This window comes from Tupaia chinensis, unplaced genomic scaffold (genome assembly GCF_000334495.1).
Source record: "Tupaia chinensis unplaced genomic scaffold, TupChi_1.0 Scaffold000197_1, whole genome shotgun sequence".
Taxonomy (NCBI): Eukaryota; Metazoa; Chordata; class Mammalia; order Scandentia; family Tupaiidae; genus Tupaia; species Tupaia belangeri.
Window position 1 is genome coordinate 249,612 of NW_006159672.1, and position 18,521 is coordinate 268,132.

General features: G+C 37.9%; 1 protein-coding gene across 1 annotated transcript in view; it reads left to right on the top strand.

Annotated features, from left to right (window-relative positions):
* DOCK1 (dedicator of cytokinesis 1) overlaps positions 1-18,521 on the top strand; it is a 597,377-nt gene that overhangs the window by 185,375 nt on the left and 393,481 nt on the right. The window contains exon 34 of the mRNA XM_014587219.2: positions 1,949-2,055. Within this exon, the coding sequence (XP_014442705.1) occupies positions 1,949-2,055 (107 nt within the window). The remainder of the gene's footprint in view (positions 1-1,948; positions 2,056-18,521) is intronic.

Consider the following 18,521-nt stretch of genomic DNA (forward strand, 5'->3'; position numbering starts at 1 on the left):
TGCCCTATAGCAAAAATCTCTCTTATAAAATAAAAGGAATTACCATTTTGTAGGATCTTGACAATTTGATTTGGGAAAGTTTCCTTTACTATTAAGTTTGTATCTCTTTAGTTACTATTAAATTGCCCTTCTTTTAATATTTCTTCATAGTTCTATTTACCACTTATAAAAGTCTATTTAAAAAAAAACACAGCTTTTTGAGATATAAATTATGTGCTCGAATGTTACCTGTTTTAGAGTGTTCAGAGTTTGTTACTATACCTACAGAGTTGTGTAACTATCACCATAAGCCAATTTTTGAACATTTTTATAAACCCAGTAAGATCCTTTGTGCCAGTTTCCAGTCATTTCCCTTTTCTATGCTCAATCCTAGGCAATTAGTAATTTATTTTCTTTATGTATACATTTGCCTATTCTGGGCATTTTATATGAAGTAGAATCATACAATATATGGCTTTTTGTCACTGACTTCTTTCACTTAGCATAATGTTTTTAAGATTTATCTGTGTTGTAGCAAGTACTAGTGCCTTCTGTTACAGTTTGTTTCTTTTTTCTTTTCTTTCTAATGAATTGCATGGATATTCTGCCCCCTTTTTTGGATGAATTGCATGGATATACTACTGTGGGTATATGATGACTTATGGAGAGATTATCAGTTCAACGGTTAATGGATATTTGGGTGGTTTCCACTTTTTCAGTATTATTGATGTCACTTTGATTCATGTACACAATTTTATAGGGTATACATATTTTATTTTGGAGAGTAAGTATCTTGGGGTAGAGTTGTTGGGTCATTTGGCACCTATGAGGAACTACACTGTTTTCCCAAGTGGCTGCACCGTTTTATAATCTACCAGCATTGTAGGTAAGCTCTAATTTCTTTTTCTTTTTTTTTGGAGAGGTTTTTGCTACAGGGCACGTGTGCTTGCCAGAAAGACAGAGTGAGAAAGAGAGACAGAAAGCGAGAAATCACCCCCCAGGGGGGATGGCCACGCCACAATCCCTTCTCCTTCCGGGATCTTGGGCTCCCATGCACACGCGCCCAGCGTGAGTTTAAGCCACCGGGTCCAGGACTCGAACCATGGTCGACTACCTGGGAGTCTAGCGACATAGCCATTACGCCAACTGCTGGTCCCTGTAAACTCTAATTTCAGTACATCCTCATCAACATTTGGAAATGTTTGCTTTTTTGGATTATAGCCATTTTAGTATTTTGAAATAAAAAAAAAAACTTTTAAATTAATTAATTAATTGTTCAATTTATTTTTTTATTTATTCAATGAGAGATTTTTGCTATAGGGCATGTGTGCTCCCTGGAGAGAGAGACAGAAAACAAAAAATCATCCCAAAGAGCATTTGGCAACACCACAATCCCTTCTCCTATATTCTCCTTTTGGGATTTTGGTTACTCTTGCACATGCACCTGGTGTGAGTTTGAAGCCACTGGGTCTGGGACTTGAACTGTGGTTGGCCAAGTGGGAATCCAGCAGTGTAACCATTACGCCATCTGCTGATCCCTTATTTTCTTTTAAATGTGACAGAAAATGCATATGATGGCTGGAGAGAGATGAGGGAGGGCAGAATGAAAAAGCACCCCCCCACCACAATGGGGAATGGTCACCCTGGGCAGTCCCTTCTCCCTTTCTCTTTCCTTTTCAGATTTTTGGCATGCATGGACATACCTGATGTGTTTTTTGAGCCACTGGTTCTGGGACTTGAACTGTGCATTTGGCCATGTAAGATCCAGCTCCCTTAACCGTGCCACTGACTGGCTTTAAAAAAATAATAATACTTTTAAATAATATTTTTTGGGGTGAAATTTGGGCCCATAGAGGTTTTTGTTCAACATATTTGTGGCACTTAATGACCATATATCTCAGTACTGTCTTGTAGCAGCATTGGTTCATTTTACTGATATCTCTAAATTATCTTGTGTTTTTCCTCATAGCAAAATGTTTACTGATTTCATCCTAAATGTTCCCATGGGTTTGCTGACCATTCAGAAGCTCTATTGCTTGATCGAAATCATTCACAGTGACCTCTTCACACAGCATGGTGAGTAGAATCCTAAGAATTATTTAATTCTCACATTGTTCATTGTCTGTACGTCTTGACCCCTCTGCATTCCCTTGTCCTTGCTGAAAGGACAGGCGCTTGCAACCAATTAAAACAACTCCATTATAGGACAGAGAATGGTAATTGACATATAGTGTAGGTAATAGATCATTGGAAATGAAGGCAAAAACTTGCAGTTTATAATTTAGGTGTACACCAAAACCCTAGGATAATCAGTGTACATTGTAGCCTTTCAAATATGTGATTGTCTACCCTGGGGAGGCAATCACTTGCTTCCATTGAGATGATTGCAAAGAAAAAAATTGAAGTCTTCTTTAAATTTAGAAGTAATAGTTCTGTCTTATTTTGAACTTTGAATTCTTTGACAGTTTCTTCAAACCTTGCCAAAAGTAATGACAGTTTTAATGATTTTTTGGAACCCATTTATCCTGAGAAATACCTTATATTTCACTACATTGTCTCCCCACCCTTTTTATTAATCATTGTTTTTTCTATTTAGACAGATCAAATTAATATTTTACATACAACAACACATTTCATTGAAAGCTTCAAGCATTTGCATAATTCTATAAACTTCCTCATTTATTTGAGATCAGTGTGAAGTCTGTTCACTGACATCCTGACCGTTGACCACAGGATTTCTTTTTTTTCATGTGTGTTCAGACATTGGGCTGTTCTGTTCACTTTCTTTTTTCCTCATGCTTGGTGTTTAGAATTCTCGTGTGCTGTTTCACAGATGTAGCAACCCAGGCAGGGGCTGTCCTTGTTGAGTTACGGGTTAGTTTAGAACTCACTGTGTGTGTGTGTGATTGGTCCTTTGCCTTCTGGGCTACTGGACCCTGTGTTTACTTGGCCGATTTTTGTTCTGCTGGATCCTGCGTTTACTTGCTGATTTTAAGTTTATTTTTTAAATCTAATTTTATAAAATGCATTAGTGTATATATTATATCTGTGTTGCCAAGACTTAGGTTAAGAGAACACGTTAAGACTTTGTGTAGGTGGGAGTGATCTTCTCAAAAACACACATCAAATTGCTAAGCAGGTGGCCTTCTTAGTTCCTCCATGCATACCTCTTTGTGGGTCAGAAGCTGGAAAAAAGTCAACTCTCACCATGGTCTGAGACTCAAAACACATGAATTTCTGTTTAGCTTTTAATCGTGACTATCCATATTTAGGGGCACTCTGGAGGGCTGGATCTTGAATTGTCCAGTCTCCAAGTGTTTTCCAAAGTGTATGGACACTGGTACTTAAGGAAAAGGTGGCAATGGAGGCTTAAGGAAAAGGTGGCAATGGAGGTGATGAATTGGAACCCTGCTTTGATGTTTTCTTCCCTGCTGACTAAGCTTTATACTGAAAAATTAAATGCCTTGACAGTTTTATATGTAGATCTTATTTTGTAGATTCCTGAAGTTCTATTTCTCAACCATTTAATGCCAAGACACACACACACACATACGCACACACACACACACCCACACACACACCACCTACCTTCAACACTATCTTCAGTGAGTTAGCAGCTGTCTGTGAGTGTGAATTGTCAGTGTATGACAATTGTCAATAAATTGTTGATGAATTTTGCTTGATCTCTTATTGAGTATTTATTGATAGAGAAAGGCTTTTTTTTTTTTAACATCAGAAGTGTATGCACGAGAGAGGGGATGGGAGAGAGAGAGAAAGAGAGAGAGAGAGAGTCCCATTACCCCATGAGGCCTTGTCACATCACAGTCCTGTTTCCTCTGACTCTCTATCCCATCAAGACCCTGGATCTATGTGCATGAATGAATGCCTGCTGTGATATTTAAGCCTACCAGGCTAGATCTTAAACCATGGTAGCCATTCGGGTTTTTCTTCTGACACAGTGCTTAACCACTGTGCTATGGGACCCACGAAGACCTTAAGGACATATTTATATGTATTTCAAAGTTTCTATTATAAAATTTTCTCTGTATATAATTTATTCCCCTTTGAATAAGGACTTAAGATTTAAAAATTTCAGTTAAGAACATGTAAAATGGAAATGCTTTTAAGAACATATTTCAATACAAAAAGTTTTTTTTTCTATTGAAACTCAGCCCATTTTTTTTAACTATTAGAAAGCTTAAAGCAAACTTTTCTCTTTATTTTGGTGATTATGTCAGCCTAGTTGTTTGGTGATTGAACTTATTTTCCTCTTTACCATGCCCATTTCTTTTTTATTAAGAGGTTTTTGCTATAGGGTACATGTGCTCCCCAGAAAGACAGAGACAAAAAGATAGAAAGTGAGAAATCACCCCCCCCCGGGGGGGTGGGAGGGTGGCCACATCGCAATCCCTTCTCATCCATACTCCTCTTGGGATCTTGGGCACGCACGCACACGTGCCCGGTGTGAGTTTAAGCCACCGGGTCCGAGACTTGAACCGAGGTCGACTACATGGGAGTCTAACAACATAGCCATTACACTAACTGCTGGTCCCACCATGCCCATTTCTATTTTCATTCTCATCCTATAAGTTTTTTATTGTAGACTGCCTCAAGTCCCATTTTGGAAATATGTAGCATATGAATTCTTAGCTTTGTTTAATAAGGAGTTACTAGGTAATGTAATATTTAAAAATAATTAGCCTACTATCTTTTTAGGTATGTTAGAATTTGATCTTAATAGCAAGTTGTACTCACCATAGTAAGAAATATTGTGTGAAATATATGAATCCAAAATTAACATGGGCTAAGTGAGCTGAAATTAGCCTGAAGCTTTATGTATTATAAGCGATTCCAGAATTACCCAATCAGTAGAAGTTGTCTAAGACATATTCGGCAGTAAATGTGCGTTTAAACACTTAGTGGCTGCCTAGAAGTGTTTCAGAATCCTTTGGTCAATGTGAAAATAGTCCTACTTATAGGCCTGGAGTTTCAAGAGTCATTCTGGATAAGAATAGATAAGACAGCCCCAATTTTTCTCATCTGCAAGCTCTCTTATTCTTCAAAGCAGACAACAGCCTTCTTACCTCTTCATCAGGAAAGATTTATCAGCAGAAATCTTCCAGTTGGTTTGTTCTTACAAAGATGTCATTACTTTTACCAACTATTCTATGCTACATTTGATATAAATATTTAAAGCCAAACCATTTTATGATGAGATATGGCGACCATGATTTTCATGCTTTGTTCCATTTCTTGTTAATTTATAAAAAATGTAGTTGTCTTTGTCCTCTTTCCTGATCCCAGTGGAATCAGTCAAATTAGCTTACTGCATATCCAGATTTTTAGAACTTGATATTACTAGATTTAGCTGCATGTGCTACTGAATGTTTTAGTCTATAGTAAACATTTTCATGAGGATGGGTCAGAAGGCATCAATGTGCCGGCTCTTCCAGTTACTTCATAGGGGCACCACAGTAGAAGTGAAGTTCCTAATTGCTACCTTCTCATTTATATTTTGCTTTACTTATTACTAAAAGAAACCTATATGGGGACCAGCAGTTAGTGTAATGGCTATGTCACTGGACTCCCATGTAGTCAACTGCGGTTCGCGTCTCGGACTCGGTGGCTTAAAAACACCGGGCGCGTGTGCGTGCGTGCCCAAGATCCCGAGAGGAGAATGGAGGAGAAGGGATTGCAGCGTGCCCATCCCCCCCGGGGGGTGATTTCTCGCTTTCTGTCTCTCTGTCTCTCTCTGTCTGTCTGGCGAGTGCACGTGCCCAATAGCAAAAACCTCTCCAAGAAAAAAAAAAGGAAAAAAAAGAAACCCATATGGCTAGTCGATGGCATGGTGGTTAAGGCGGCAGGATCCCACCTGACCTACTGCATGCTTCAAGTACCAGACCCAGCATCTTTAAAAACACATAGGAAGGGCTGGCAGGTGGTGTGGTGGTTAAGGGCACTGGACTCCCACATGACTGACCACAGTTTGAGTCCCAGACCTGATGACTTACTTTCTCACTTTCTCTCTCTCTCCTTCTCTCACTCTATCCCTCTCTAGTCAAATGAAAATAAAGAAATAAATGAATAAATAAAGTCAAATAAAATAATTCTTAAAAAAATAAACATATGGAGCATGTGTACATGAATGTCCAAAATCCTGAGTAGAGAACGGAGGAGGAGGAATTTTGGAGTGGCCATCCCCATGGTGTTAGCTGGTGATGTCTCACTTCCTTCATCTCTTCTCTCTCTGTCTCCAGTGAAGAAAGAAAGAAAGAAAGAAAGTAAGAAAGAAAGAAAGAAGAAAAAGAAACTTGTAGAATGCTTTGCTCCAAGATGTTTATTTCTATCTCCTCCTGATAACCAAGATACTCCATAGCTTCTAGTCTCATTTCAGTGGAAAGGAGAAGCAGATCTGTATACAAAAGGCTAGCTATGAATTTAGAAATTTAAATGGTTCCTCAACAGAAAAGGCAGACTTAGGTTTGAGTAGGCCAAGGCTTATTGGTGCCCTGGTTGTTTCCAGTCTTGTTTTCCCTGTTTCTTTTCTCTTTGAGGACATGGAAACTGCAGTGCATCCTATTGAGTATTTTTGGCTATGAATAGGAGATGTGAATTTTTTGTCCAAGAGAACTGTGTTTGGCCCCAGGCCTTGTGAAGCCAGCCTGAATGGGGACATCATGACTGCTGTTACAGCTACCTCTGCTCAAAGAGGTATCCAGTCCTTCTACGCTTTTTGTTCCACCTGGGTTCACAAGGATTGGCTGATGCCAACCCACAGTGAAGAGGGTAGATTGCCTTACGCTACCAGCACAAATGCTACTCTCTTCAGGTAACACCCTCACAGGCAGTCCCAGAAATATTGCTTAAGCAACTATCTGGGGCCTCTTACACCTCAGTTGTTTGACCTATAAAATTAACCATCATGGGGGTTTCTCAGAGGGGCATGCTGAAGACCCTGTGTAAAAATATGCTTAGGCTCTCTGCCTCTTGGTCTCCTCATGGAACCACCCTGCCTTCTCATTCTCATGTCAAATCATTATATGAGGGGGGGGGTCTTCAGAATGTTCATGAAAATATTTATTATGAAAAAACTACGCATGGATTTCAAATATTTTTTTACCCAAATAAACGCATACTTTAATCCCATTTTCTAATCCCATTTTCTAAGTGCATGTATCCTACAGCAAAATAAAAAAAAAAATTCACCAACTTTTAAAAATTCCTTGTATATTTTCTCTTGGTTATTTCTATATTATCTTTGATTCCTCTCCAGAATAAGAGCTCTCCAAGCAGGGCCTTGTTCATGTGATTTTTACCTTGTGACTAGAACCCAGAATAATATATGGCCCTAGACATGCCTACAGTGCATATTGGTTGAATGAAGAAATGAACATGGGCCCAGCCCAGGTGGTGCAGTCTGCAGTGTACTGGACTGCAGTACTAGAAACCACGTGGCCAGCTATGGATTTGTATCCTAGGGTTGACACGAAAACATGCCAGGCAATGGTAAGTACCCATGATTCTGGAGAACTAGGGAAAGTGGATCAAGGTATATTGAGACCATGTCTAGGGTGCTTCTCTCTCTTTTTCTCTCTGTTTCTCATGCTTGTGCATGTGTTCTTTATATGCTTGTGCATGTGTTACATTAAAAAAAAACGTGCATGTACGTTCCAAACCAGCACCTTGGTTCCCATGTGTCGGCAGAGAGAAGAAAGTGTACCCAGCTACATACATAGGCAGTTCGATTGATCTAAGGGAAGTGAAGTTTGGGTTTGCAGAGAAGCTGGCTCTCTCTCCTAGTCTTGGATCTAAATTTATTGATCATGGCAGAGGAAGGAGATGGCCTTGAGGAGTCACAGCAGAATAGAAAGAAGAGGGGAGGACTCAAGAGAGACTTAAGATGTAGAAGTTTATCTGTGAGCAGTTTTAGGAAGTTCAGATTGTCTTCTATATGCTTCTGATCTAATGAATCCCATTTTATAGAAATGCAAAGGGGGAAGCTGTTCAACACTATCTCTAATTTCGAGATAAGTCTTATTAAATTTTGGGAAATTTTCATACACACAGAAAAGTGGAGAGAACAGTGTAATGCACTGCTCACACCCTTCAACCTTCACAAATGATCAATTTGTGCTCAATCTCTGTTTTGTCTATGTGCCCCTCCCCTAGATCTTTTGAATCAAATTCCAGCCATCAGTGTTTTATTAGGGCTTTTCAAATGTGTGGTAGTGATGCCGTGTAAGTGACATTCTTCTTGATGGGGAGTATGTGCAGAGGCCCTGGGTCTCCATGCTGGAATCTCTCATCCGTCCACCTTGAATGTTCCCATTCCCGCTCATGTGCTGAGGTGAAGGGCTTTGAATTGTTAGCATGCAGTGCACGAGAGCCAATGAATGGGCTGTAATAGCTTCCAAGCATCGTCTTATGATGTGACTTGACTACTTGAAAGCTGGTTAAACAGATTATGTGCTTCACAAAAAGATGACTCTTGCATATAATCTGTGGTGTGGAGTGAGCAGATTTTCAAAGCAAGATACAAAGAGAAGGAAAGGTCAAAGCTTCATAATTTGTGCAGTTGTAGCTTTGTTCTCATGTGATTATATTGTTGCCCACATATCTGACAAAAACTGTGAAATTAAAGCTTAAATCCTATTATAGAAGTGAAAAGTTTTCAGTGTAATTAAATTATAAACACTAGAATGCTGAGGTTTAGGATTTATGCCCATGAAAGTGTTTTGCATTACTGTTATAAAAATTGGAACAAAATGAATCAACTTGAGCTAGCAGTAACTTTTATGTTACTCAGGAGCATTGGCAATACTCATCTTTGAGTAAAGGTGTTTACTGTGGTACATGTACTCTTACCCACTTAAGCTGTTAACTCTGCATTTCTGATTCTGAGACCTTTGGCAAGTTTGTTCTGATTAACACTGAATCAGTTGCTTGGCTTTCAAGGTCTGGTCTTTCATTATTCCTATTTCAAACATGGCCAAAACAATGAAAATGTTTTATTTTCAGACTTACTGTATACTTCCCTTTGTGTCCTATGTTTGTTTTTTGGAGGGGAGTGTAAGATTAGAAGACTAAAGATTTAAAGAGCAGGCCCATCTCTGCAGTGCTGGAGCCCATGTGGAAGATGAGGGTTCAGTTCTTGGTTTGACTTGTACATGCTGAGCAGGGGCACGTGCCTGTGATTCAGGTTGGCTGGGAAGGCTGAAGGGAAAGATTGCAATGTGAGACCCCATGGAGAGGATACTCATCTCCCCCTTTCTCTTCTTCTTTGTCTCTCATGAGAGAAATTAATTTATAAAAAGCATTATATGTGTGTGTGTGTGTATGTGTGTGTACATATATATATATATTTTTTTTTTCCTTAATTTGCTAGAGGCACATGCACTTGCCAGGCAGAGAGAGAAGGAGAGAGAGAGGAAGAGAGAGAAAGTAAAATTGAGAAAGCAACCCGCACTGGGACATGGTTATGCTGCAGTCCCTTCTCTATCTCTTCCTCCTTTCAGGATTTGAGTAAATGTACTGAGCGTGTGTTTCAAGGTGCTGGGTCTAGGACTTGAATCACACAGTCAGCCATGTGGAATTCAGCCATCTGAACCACCGTGCCACCTTTTTGTTTGTTTGTTTGGCCCCTCCACCCCCTGAATTTAAGAAGTTTAATGGCAAGAATGCTCTTGTTAGGTCTTGCAGTAGCCTAATACACTGGATGGATTACTTTTTTTGTAAGCCTACTACCGGATGGCACCCATATGTAACTTATTGTTGTTTTCTGAGAGCTTGTAACGTAGCAGTGGACAGCAATGAGAAATATGCCGTTTTCTCATACCATGGCCATCCCGTACTTCTTTCTTTCCATACAGTAAGCAGACTTCTTTTGCACAGTGTTCTTCAGCCTTTTAAAACTCCATTTGTGTTTCATTTTCGAGCAGTACAGAGCTTCTTAAAAATGTAGGCCTTGAGAGCTTAAATTATTTTCCACATTCTTTTTTTCAAGGTGAATGATTCTTCTAGTTATCAAGCAGAGTTTAACTCTCCTTTTTAATGATGGAAACATTAGTTACAGCAGCCCTTTGAAATCCGAGGGCAAAGTCCCAGATACCTGTTGGGACTTGCTATTAGGAAAAATTGAAGTCAGACTTCTTGACTCTTTCCATTGTGATTAGATAGAAAATTAGTGTCTCTCAAAATTACCATATCTGTCAGTTTCTTATGTTTTAAATCATAGGAAAGAAAGTCTGCATGTTTAATGTCTACTTAGAATCAACCTTCTTAATGCTTAGATCTATAAACAAATCAAAATAAAATGTTATTAATTTCTCCACTCTGGAACATAGACACGTATTTCTCTTTATTGAAAGAGATCTAAACCCAGAGCTACCCTGTAGCAGTTTTGTTAACTTGATGGATGTTGTATAGAAAGAAAAATTGGGGCCAATTTTGCCACAGTCACTTAATGTACCACTCATATAGCATTCTGGAATAGTTTAATTAGGTAGTTGTGCTGATGGCTTCTAATGAACATTACCAGCTGTGAGCCCTGAAGACTGATTCTTTTAAATAATGGTGGAATATAAACATCATTTTCTCTCTCTCTTTTTTTATGCCTTTAGAAAACTTTTCATCTTTATCTATAATTCTGTACCTTTTTCGTCCCTCACTCTGTATAGCATTCTATGTCTTTCATTATATATGGTTTTGAAAAGATCATTTGTTAAAACAGTGCAAGATTTTAGAAATGGCTTATTGAATCTAGGAGGGTGAACTCAATTTCAGCTTCCTAATTACATCCATTTCCATTCCATCATAATTTATTGAACACCTACCATGTGCTCTGTACTATTGGTTAGTGAGGTTGAGTCCTCTGAGAGTCTTCAGAATCATCAAGTTAAAAATGTAGAATTGGAAAAGAGTAATTATCTTAATTTACAGATAAGGGCATGAGTTAAGTAAGAAGCTCTAGTCTGTAAGAAACTCGCAGTCAGGGAGCTGTCCGCCACTGCGGTGCTGATTAAGGAGTTGGCTTGTTACAAATCCATCATCCACTCTTTTCTAAACTGTTATATTCTCTGCATGAGTAATGCATTATGAAAAGTCAATTCACTTCCATTGCCATATTGAACAAAGGAAAATGTAAACAAATGAATAAATACACACGTAAATAAATAAAGCATAAGTAAACTGTACAGTGTTGTAATCATGTTTAAGGAGTTTTCATAGCTTTTCTCTTCACTTCCTATGTGGAGACTCTTATCTATGATCAAATTGGCAGTGCCAACAATTCCTCATAGTGTAGTTGAGCTGACTTTCATCATTATCTGGTGACTTTCTAGCCCACACACCCCTCTGGGAGGTCTTCTGTTCCTGTTGCTTGATGTTGAGTACAGGGAGAATAGTCTGACAAGGCTGCCTGATCATACACACACTGGGCACTAGGAGGATATGTCTCTGAGTCTTCTTAGTCCATGATTCCTCCTGAGATCATAGCTCTGTACCTGCATGATATATTGCTTACATTAACTGGCCAGGCACAGTGGGGAGAACCCCAGATTAGCTTGCCATCTCCTGGTTTCTGCTTCCTGGCTTCATTCTGCTCTTGCATAACCCACTTACCTCTTGAGTACACAGGCCTACCCCCAAAATGAAAACTGGACCAGATCACATATTTTTTTACACTTTGAAAAAATCATATACATCTTTTAAATAACATATACATTTCATTGTCAGAGCAACCAGGAGGGGAGTGTGTGAAGAGCCACACTGACCAATACCTTTGTGACCAAGACCTGGGTAATTTTTCTTTTTGTTTCTGACCCTCCACGTGGTGACATTCTGCCCATGGACTGGCAGACCTGTTGAATTTGTTCTGAACTTATCAAGCTACCTCCTTGATGCATTAACATCCACCCAATGAGAAGATTCCCCTTGTGACCATTCCTTCTCATGTGCTCTTTTCCGATATTTTACTTGCGTCTTTCTAATTTTTTCACCTTCTTACAAATGGGACTTATTTGCATTTATTTTGCATTGGTTCTTCTTTTATTTCTTTCTCCTGAGAGTTTATTTTTTGTCAGAAGGATTAGTACAGTAGCCCACCCCCCCACCCCCTCCAATCTGTGAGGGATATGTTCCCAGACCCCCAATGAATTCCTGAAACCACAGATAGTGAACCCTTTACATAGTCTGTTTTTTCTATACACTATATTTATACCTTTGGTAAAGTTTAATTTATGAATTAGCATTATAACAGTAACAATAATAAAATACAATGGTTACAGCAATATATTGTTACAAAACTTATATGAATGTGATTTCGCTCCCTCAACATATCTTCTGTCCTAGGACTGTGGCTGATTGTGAATAACTGAAACCTTAAATATTGAAACCACAGATAAGGGGGGACTACTGCACAATAGTAAGGAAGTTTCACCCCGTTACTGTACTTTTCCAAACTAAATGATACAGCTATCTGCTGCCCATGCCCTTCATCCAAAGGTTCCTTTTTTCTAAGGCCTAATGGCATCATTCAGAAAACTTACCTTTGATCAACTTATTTTTTCCCATTATTTGATAGTCTACATGCTGCTGTGTGCCTTCTCTTAATGTCTGAGATCCTCTTATTTGCTCTGTCTTTGTTAAAATTCCATGTCACTAAGTACCTCAAGGCCGAATTGCAGATTACCACATTTCTGATCATTTCAATATTCAGCCCAGTGGAGCTGTTCTGACTAGAACACTTTAAAAAGTACTGTCCATCCTTTTTAGAATTGCATTCCCTTCTGCTGTGCACCTTTAAACACACACACACACACACACACACACACACACACACACAAAATTACGTTGACTAATCCTGGTTATATTTCTTTCCTCTTTTCTTCGGAACATGAAAAGCTCCTGAATAGTGACTTCTAGAGGTGGGTAACAGACTTAAGGAGAGGAGACCTTTACAAGGAGAATTAATTTGCCTGTATGATGTAGGAAGGAGCTCCTTAGGTAGGCTACAGGCTTAACATTTTTTAATAGATATTTTTTTAAATAACAAAGAATACGAGTTTATTTTTTTCATAGTTATGAAGACTGTAAAGTCCAAGATCAAGGCACCAACATCTAGTATAGGCTTACTTTAAACTATTTGACTTGCATTCCAAAGTAGCTGTAACTCAGTGTTGGTAGTATAGCAAATTATGATAAATAGCTTTAGTTATATTCTTAAAAGTCATCACATATTCACATGCTTAAATCTTGGTGTCAGAATTTAAGTAATTCTTGAAATTTATGAATATCTTCATAATAGACTGATAATAAGTAAAAGTCACATGCACCCACACACACAAGGTGCTGCCCAGCTGGTAAAAATACAAATAGTCTGCAGGGCATTTGTGTTTATGCTATTTTACAGATTAGGAAACTGACATTCAGAAAGTAAAAGTCATCATTATGGATCACTTGATATTAATTTATTCTCTGAGTATTACCAAGTGTCATGACTAGTTTTGTTAAAATGATTCTTGAAAAAGTTACTTTGCACTTGAGATATAAACATACTTACATCATGCATGTTTATAAAGATGCACATGCCGGGATCCTTTATCTTAAGGAGCTCTGATTCAGGCATCAGGCACCTAATTCTGGCCCAGTGCTTGCTTTGCAGTGTAAGTCCAGAATGTCCCTGCACTCAGGCTCTTGGTTCTCATATCTATACAATAAGTAGGTAAGTAAATGACTTCTACGATCCCTTCTAGCACTGGCATCATCTTTGGCATCCCCTTCTCCTACTTGAAGACTTGCATAGAGGGAGAAAATCAGTTGAATATATTGAAACGAGGGTAGAAGATTCTTGAATGGTTGAAAAATAAGATGATTGTCCCTAAAAGATGAATAACAAGCATCTCCCATTTATATGACTCTTAATGTTCGAATTCTCATTAAAAGTGTTATTGTGGGTCTCAGTTCTATGTAACATGCACAAGGTTATTAAATGCACTTTATGGATCATTTGTTTAATGTGACCAAACTAAAAATTAAGAAGCACATTACTCAGTGTTCATAAAAATGAATGTTTAAAATGAACAAATTTATTCGATATTTGCATCTTGCTTTAATGTAGAGCTGTAATGGAGTTATAGATGGATATTCTGCTTGGACATTTATAAGCTGATGATGCCTGTTGAATACCTTTTATAAAGATTAATATTTTTTACTCTGTGCCCATTACCAGAGCATTAATCATCCTGGCTTCAGCCCTTGCAGCTGAGGATGAACAGATGTCGAATCACTGGAGTTTGTAATCATTGTGGATCATGCTTGTGAAGGGGAGCGTGGGAGGGTGACTGGTGTGATCCTCACAACCAATTCCGATGAAGTGTGTGCCCACTAGCAGCCTGCCCTTTCCCTGGCTACATAGACTGGGCAGACTTCATTGCTCTTCATGCATAGGAGAGAAAACCAGGACAGCTGTGCTAGCCAGTTTTAACATCCCAGTATATTAGTTCTATGCCTTGAGTCAGCACTAACAGGTACTGACAAGTCCTAGAGTCACATACATGTGAAGGAATGTCTGATAGAACAAAGCTGTGGCCTTGACTGTGTTTATAATGTTTACACCAGCTCATAAAAATTAGACATCTCACATGAGGTCTTTAACATCTGTTTTCTAACATAGTTTTATTTTATTTCAAAAATTATTATTATTGTTTTGTTACATTCAATCACTATACATCATTTAGCTTGGAAAGAGAATTTACCCAACATGCAATACACTCCAGACCATTCCAATTGAGAATGCTATCCATGTTATCATCAATAGGTAATAAACCATTTCTGTGTCCCACAAATGTATTACTTCTCTATTTTTCTCCCTAATTTTCTTCCCTAGACTCTTCCCCCTCTCCCACCCTTCTTCCACACCATCTCCAGTGTCCATAACTATTTTCAATATTTTTATGTCCTCCAATCTTTCAATCTCTACCACAGTGTGTGCATGGTCAGTATATGTTAAACGGAGACATACAATGTCTCTTTTTCCTAGCCTGACTAGGTTCACCAAGCAATAAATCTTTCATGTTTACTCAGCAATAAATTTTCCATATTCCAGGAATATGGAAGATTTCTATCAAATGCTAGGATTTTTTTTTTAATGACTCAATAGTATTCCATGGAGTACATGTGCCATGCTTTTTCAATCCATTCATCTGTTTGTGGAGATTTGGGTTGGTTCCATGTCTTAGCAATCGTGAATAATGCTATAATAAACATAGATGTGCAAACACTTTTCTAACTGTGCATTCTCCTGTTTTTTTGTGTAGATACCCAGGAGTGGAATTGCTGGATCATATAGTAGTTCTATTTGAGGTCTTTGAGGAATCTCTATATTGTTTTCCACAGTGGCTGGACCAATTTAAATTTCCACCAACAGTGTAGGAGAGTTTCCTTTCACCACAATCCCACCAGTACTTAAAATTTTTATATTTTTATTCTTTTTTTTTTTTCAGGTAAGCCACTTGAGTTCCCTGTGTATTTTGTTTATCAGTCCCTTTTCAGAGGCATAGTTTACAAAAATGTTCTCCCATTCTGAAGGTTGTTGATTCACACTAATTACTATGGTTTTTTGTGCTGTGCAGAAACTTCTTATTGCTATATAATCCTACTTGTTTATTTTTGGTATTATTGCCTGTGCTTTGGGGGTTTTATTTAAGAAGTCTTTGTCTACTCCAGTGTCTTCCAGAATTTCTACAGTGTTTTCCAATAGTAGTTTTATAGTTTGAGGTCTTAGATTTAGATTTTTGATCCATTTTGAGTTGATTATGGGGATCCAGTTTCATCTTTCTGCAGGTGGAATCCCAATTTTTCCAGCACCATTTGCTAAAAAGGTTTTCCTTTTCCCACAAGATTGACTGGTATCCTTTGTCAGAAGTCAGTTGGCTCTATATTTTGGGGTTTATTTCTGGGGTTTCTCTTCTGTTTCATTGGTCCACCTGTCTTTTTCTGTGCCGTTTTAATGGTCAAACATTTATAATATATTTTGGGGTCAGGGAGTGAGATGCTGCCCACTCTTCTCTTCTTGCACAGGATTGCTTTGGCAATATGGGGTCTTTTATGATTCCAGACATACTCTATGATTGTCTTTTCTAGATCTGTGAAGAATGTCTGGTAATTTGATTGAAATCGTCTTAATAGATTAATTTGGGTTGAATTGCCATTTTAATTATATTAATTCTTCCAATCCAGGAACATGGGATGTCCTTACACTCTTTTGTGTCATTATCGATACCTTTTTAAAGATTTTTATTTTTCTTTGTATAGGTCTTTGACTTCCATGGTTAGGTTTATTCCTAGGTTTCCTATACCTATTGTGGCTATGGTAAAAGGGATAATTTTCCTCAGTTCAACCTTTGTCACCTTGTTGTTTGTGTATAAAAGTGCTATAGATTTTTGGATGTCGATTGTGTATCCTGCTTCATTACTGTATTCATTTATTACTTCAAGCAGTTTTTTCATGGATGCTTTTGGGTCTTCTGTGTATGCCATCATGCCATCTGCAAATAATATATTTTTAACTCTTATTTCCCTATTTGAATGCTGTTAATGTCAGCTATAGTTTTTTCACAGATGGCTTATATTGTGTTGAGGAATGACCTTTCTATGCTGATTTTGCTGAGTCTTAATCATGAGGAGATACTGTATTTTGTGGGTTTTCTGAATCGATTGAAATGAGCAAATGGTTTTTATCTTTATTTTTGTTATTATGGTGTAGTAGGTTTATGGTTTTGCATATGTTGAACCACCCTTGCATCCCTGGAATAAAGTCTACTTGGTCGTGTTCAATAATCTTTTTTGTATGTTGTTGAATACAATTTCGAAGTATCTTATTGAGAATTTTTTCATCTGTATTTATTAGAGACATTGGTCTGTAGTTTTCCTTTTTTGTCATGTTTTTATCTGTTTGGGAATGAGGATGATGGAGGCTTCATAAAATGAATTTGGGAGAATTCCTTTCTTTTGAACCTTTAGAAATAGTTTGAGGAGAATCAGGGTTAACTCTTTAAAAGTTTTGTAGAATTCAGAAGTGAAGCCATCAGGACCTGAGCTTTTCTTTGTTGGGAGGTTATTTAATACTGATTCAATCTCATTGGTTGTTATGGGTCTATTCGGGCTTTCTATGTCCTCCCAATTCAATCTTGGTAAATTACATGTGTTCAGGAATTTGTCCATCTCATCTAGGTTTCCTTGTTTGTTGGCATATAGTAACTCATAGTATCCTCTAATGATGTTTTGTATTTCTATTATGTATGTTCTAATATAGCCTGTGCCATTGCAAATTTGATCAATCTGATTCCTTTCTCTTAATCTGTCTAGATAATGGTGTGTCAATCTTGTTAATCTTTTCAAAGAACCAACTTTTACTTTACTTTATTTTCAGTGTAGTTTTTAAACTTTCCATTTCACTTATTTCTGCTTGAATCTTCATTATTTCTTTTCTCCTGGCATTGTTTGAAATTTTGTTGTTGTTTTTCCAATTCTCTGAGCCGTGGTATCAGATTGTCTGTTTGCCACCTTTCTATGTTTTTCTTACACACACTAATGGCTATGAATTTTCCTATTATGACTGCTTTTGCTGTGTGTACTCCTTTTCATTTGTTTCCATAAATCTTTTAATTCAATATAATTTCTTCGTTTGTTGAGAATTCCTTCGAAAGTATGTTGTTTAGTTTCCATGTGTTTGTATATTTTTGAGGATTTTTCCTGAAATTACTATCAAGTTTAATTCCATCATGGTTAGAGAAGATGCTGGATATAGTGTCTATACCTTTGAATCTGTAGAAGATTTGTGCCCTATTCTATGGTAACTTTTTGATAAGGTTCCCAGAATACACAAGGAACTAAAAAAGCTGTTTGGAAAAAAGATGATCAACCCTATTAAAAGATGGGAGAAGGAGATGAAGAAAACACTCTCTAAAGATGACATACGAATGGCCAAAAGGCATATGAAAAAATGTTCAACATCCCTCATCGTAAGGGAAATGCAGATAAAAACAACAATGAAGTACCACCTAACCCCAGTCAAAGTGTCTAATATTAAAAAAACAAAAAATGATAAGTGTTGGCGGGGGTGTGGTGAAGGGGGAACTCTTTTACACTGCTGGTGGGAATGTAGATTGGTCCAACCACTGTGGAGAATAATTTGGAGATTCCTCAAAAATCTACAGATAGATCTGCCATATGATCCAGAGATCCCACTCCTCGATACCTACCCAAAGGACAGAAAAATTCTTCATTGGAAAAGTACTTGCACATCCATGTTTATTGCGGCACTATTCACAATAGCTAAGTCATGGAACCAACCCAAATGCCCCCGTATGGAGGAATGGATTGAAAAACTGTGGCACATATACTCTATGGAATACTACTCAGCCATAAATACCAACAGAACCCTGGCTTTTGACAGAAAGTGAAAGAATATGGAAGATGTACTGCTGAGTGAGGCAAGCCAGGCTATGAAGGAGAGATATTGTATGTCCCCACTTAACTTATAC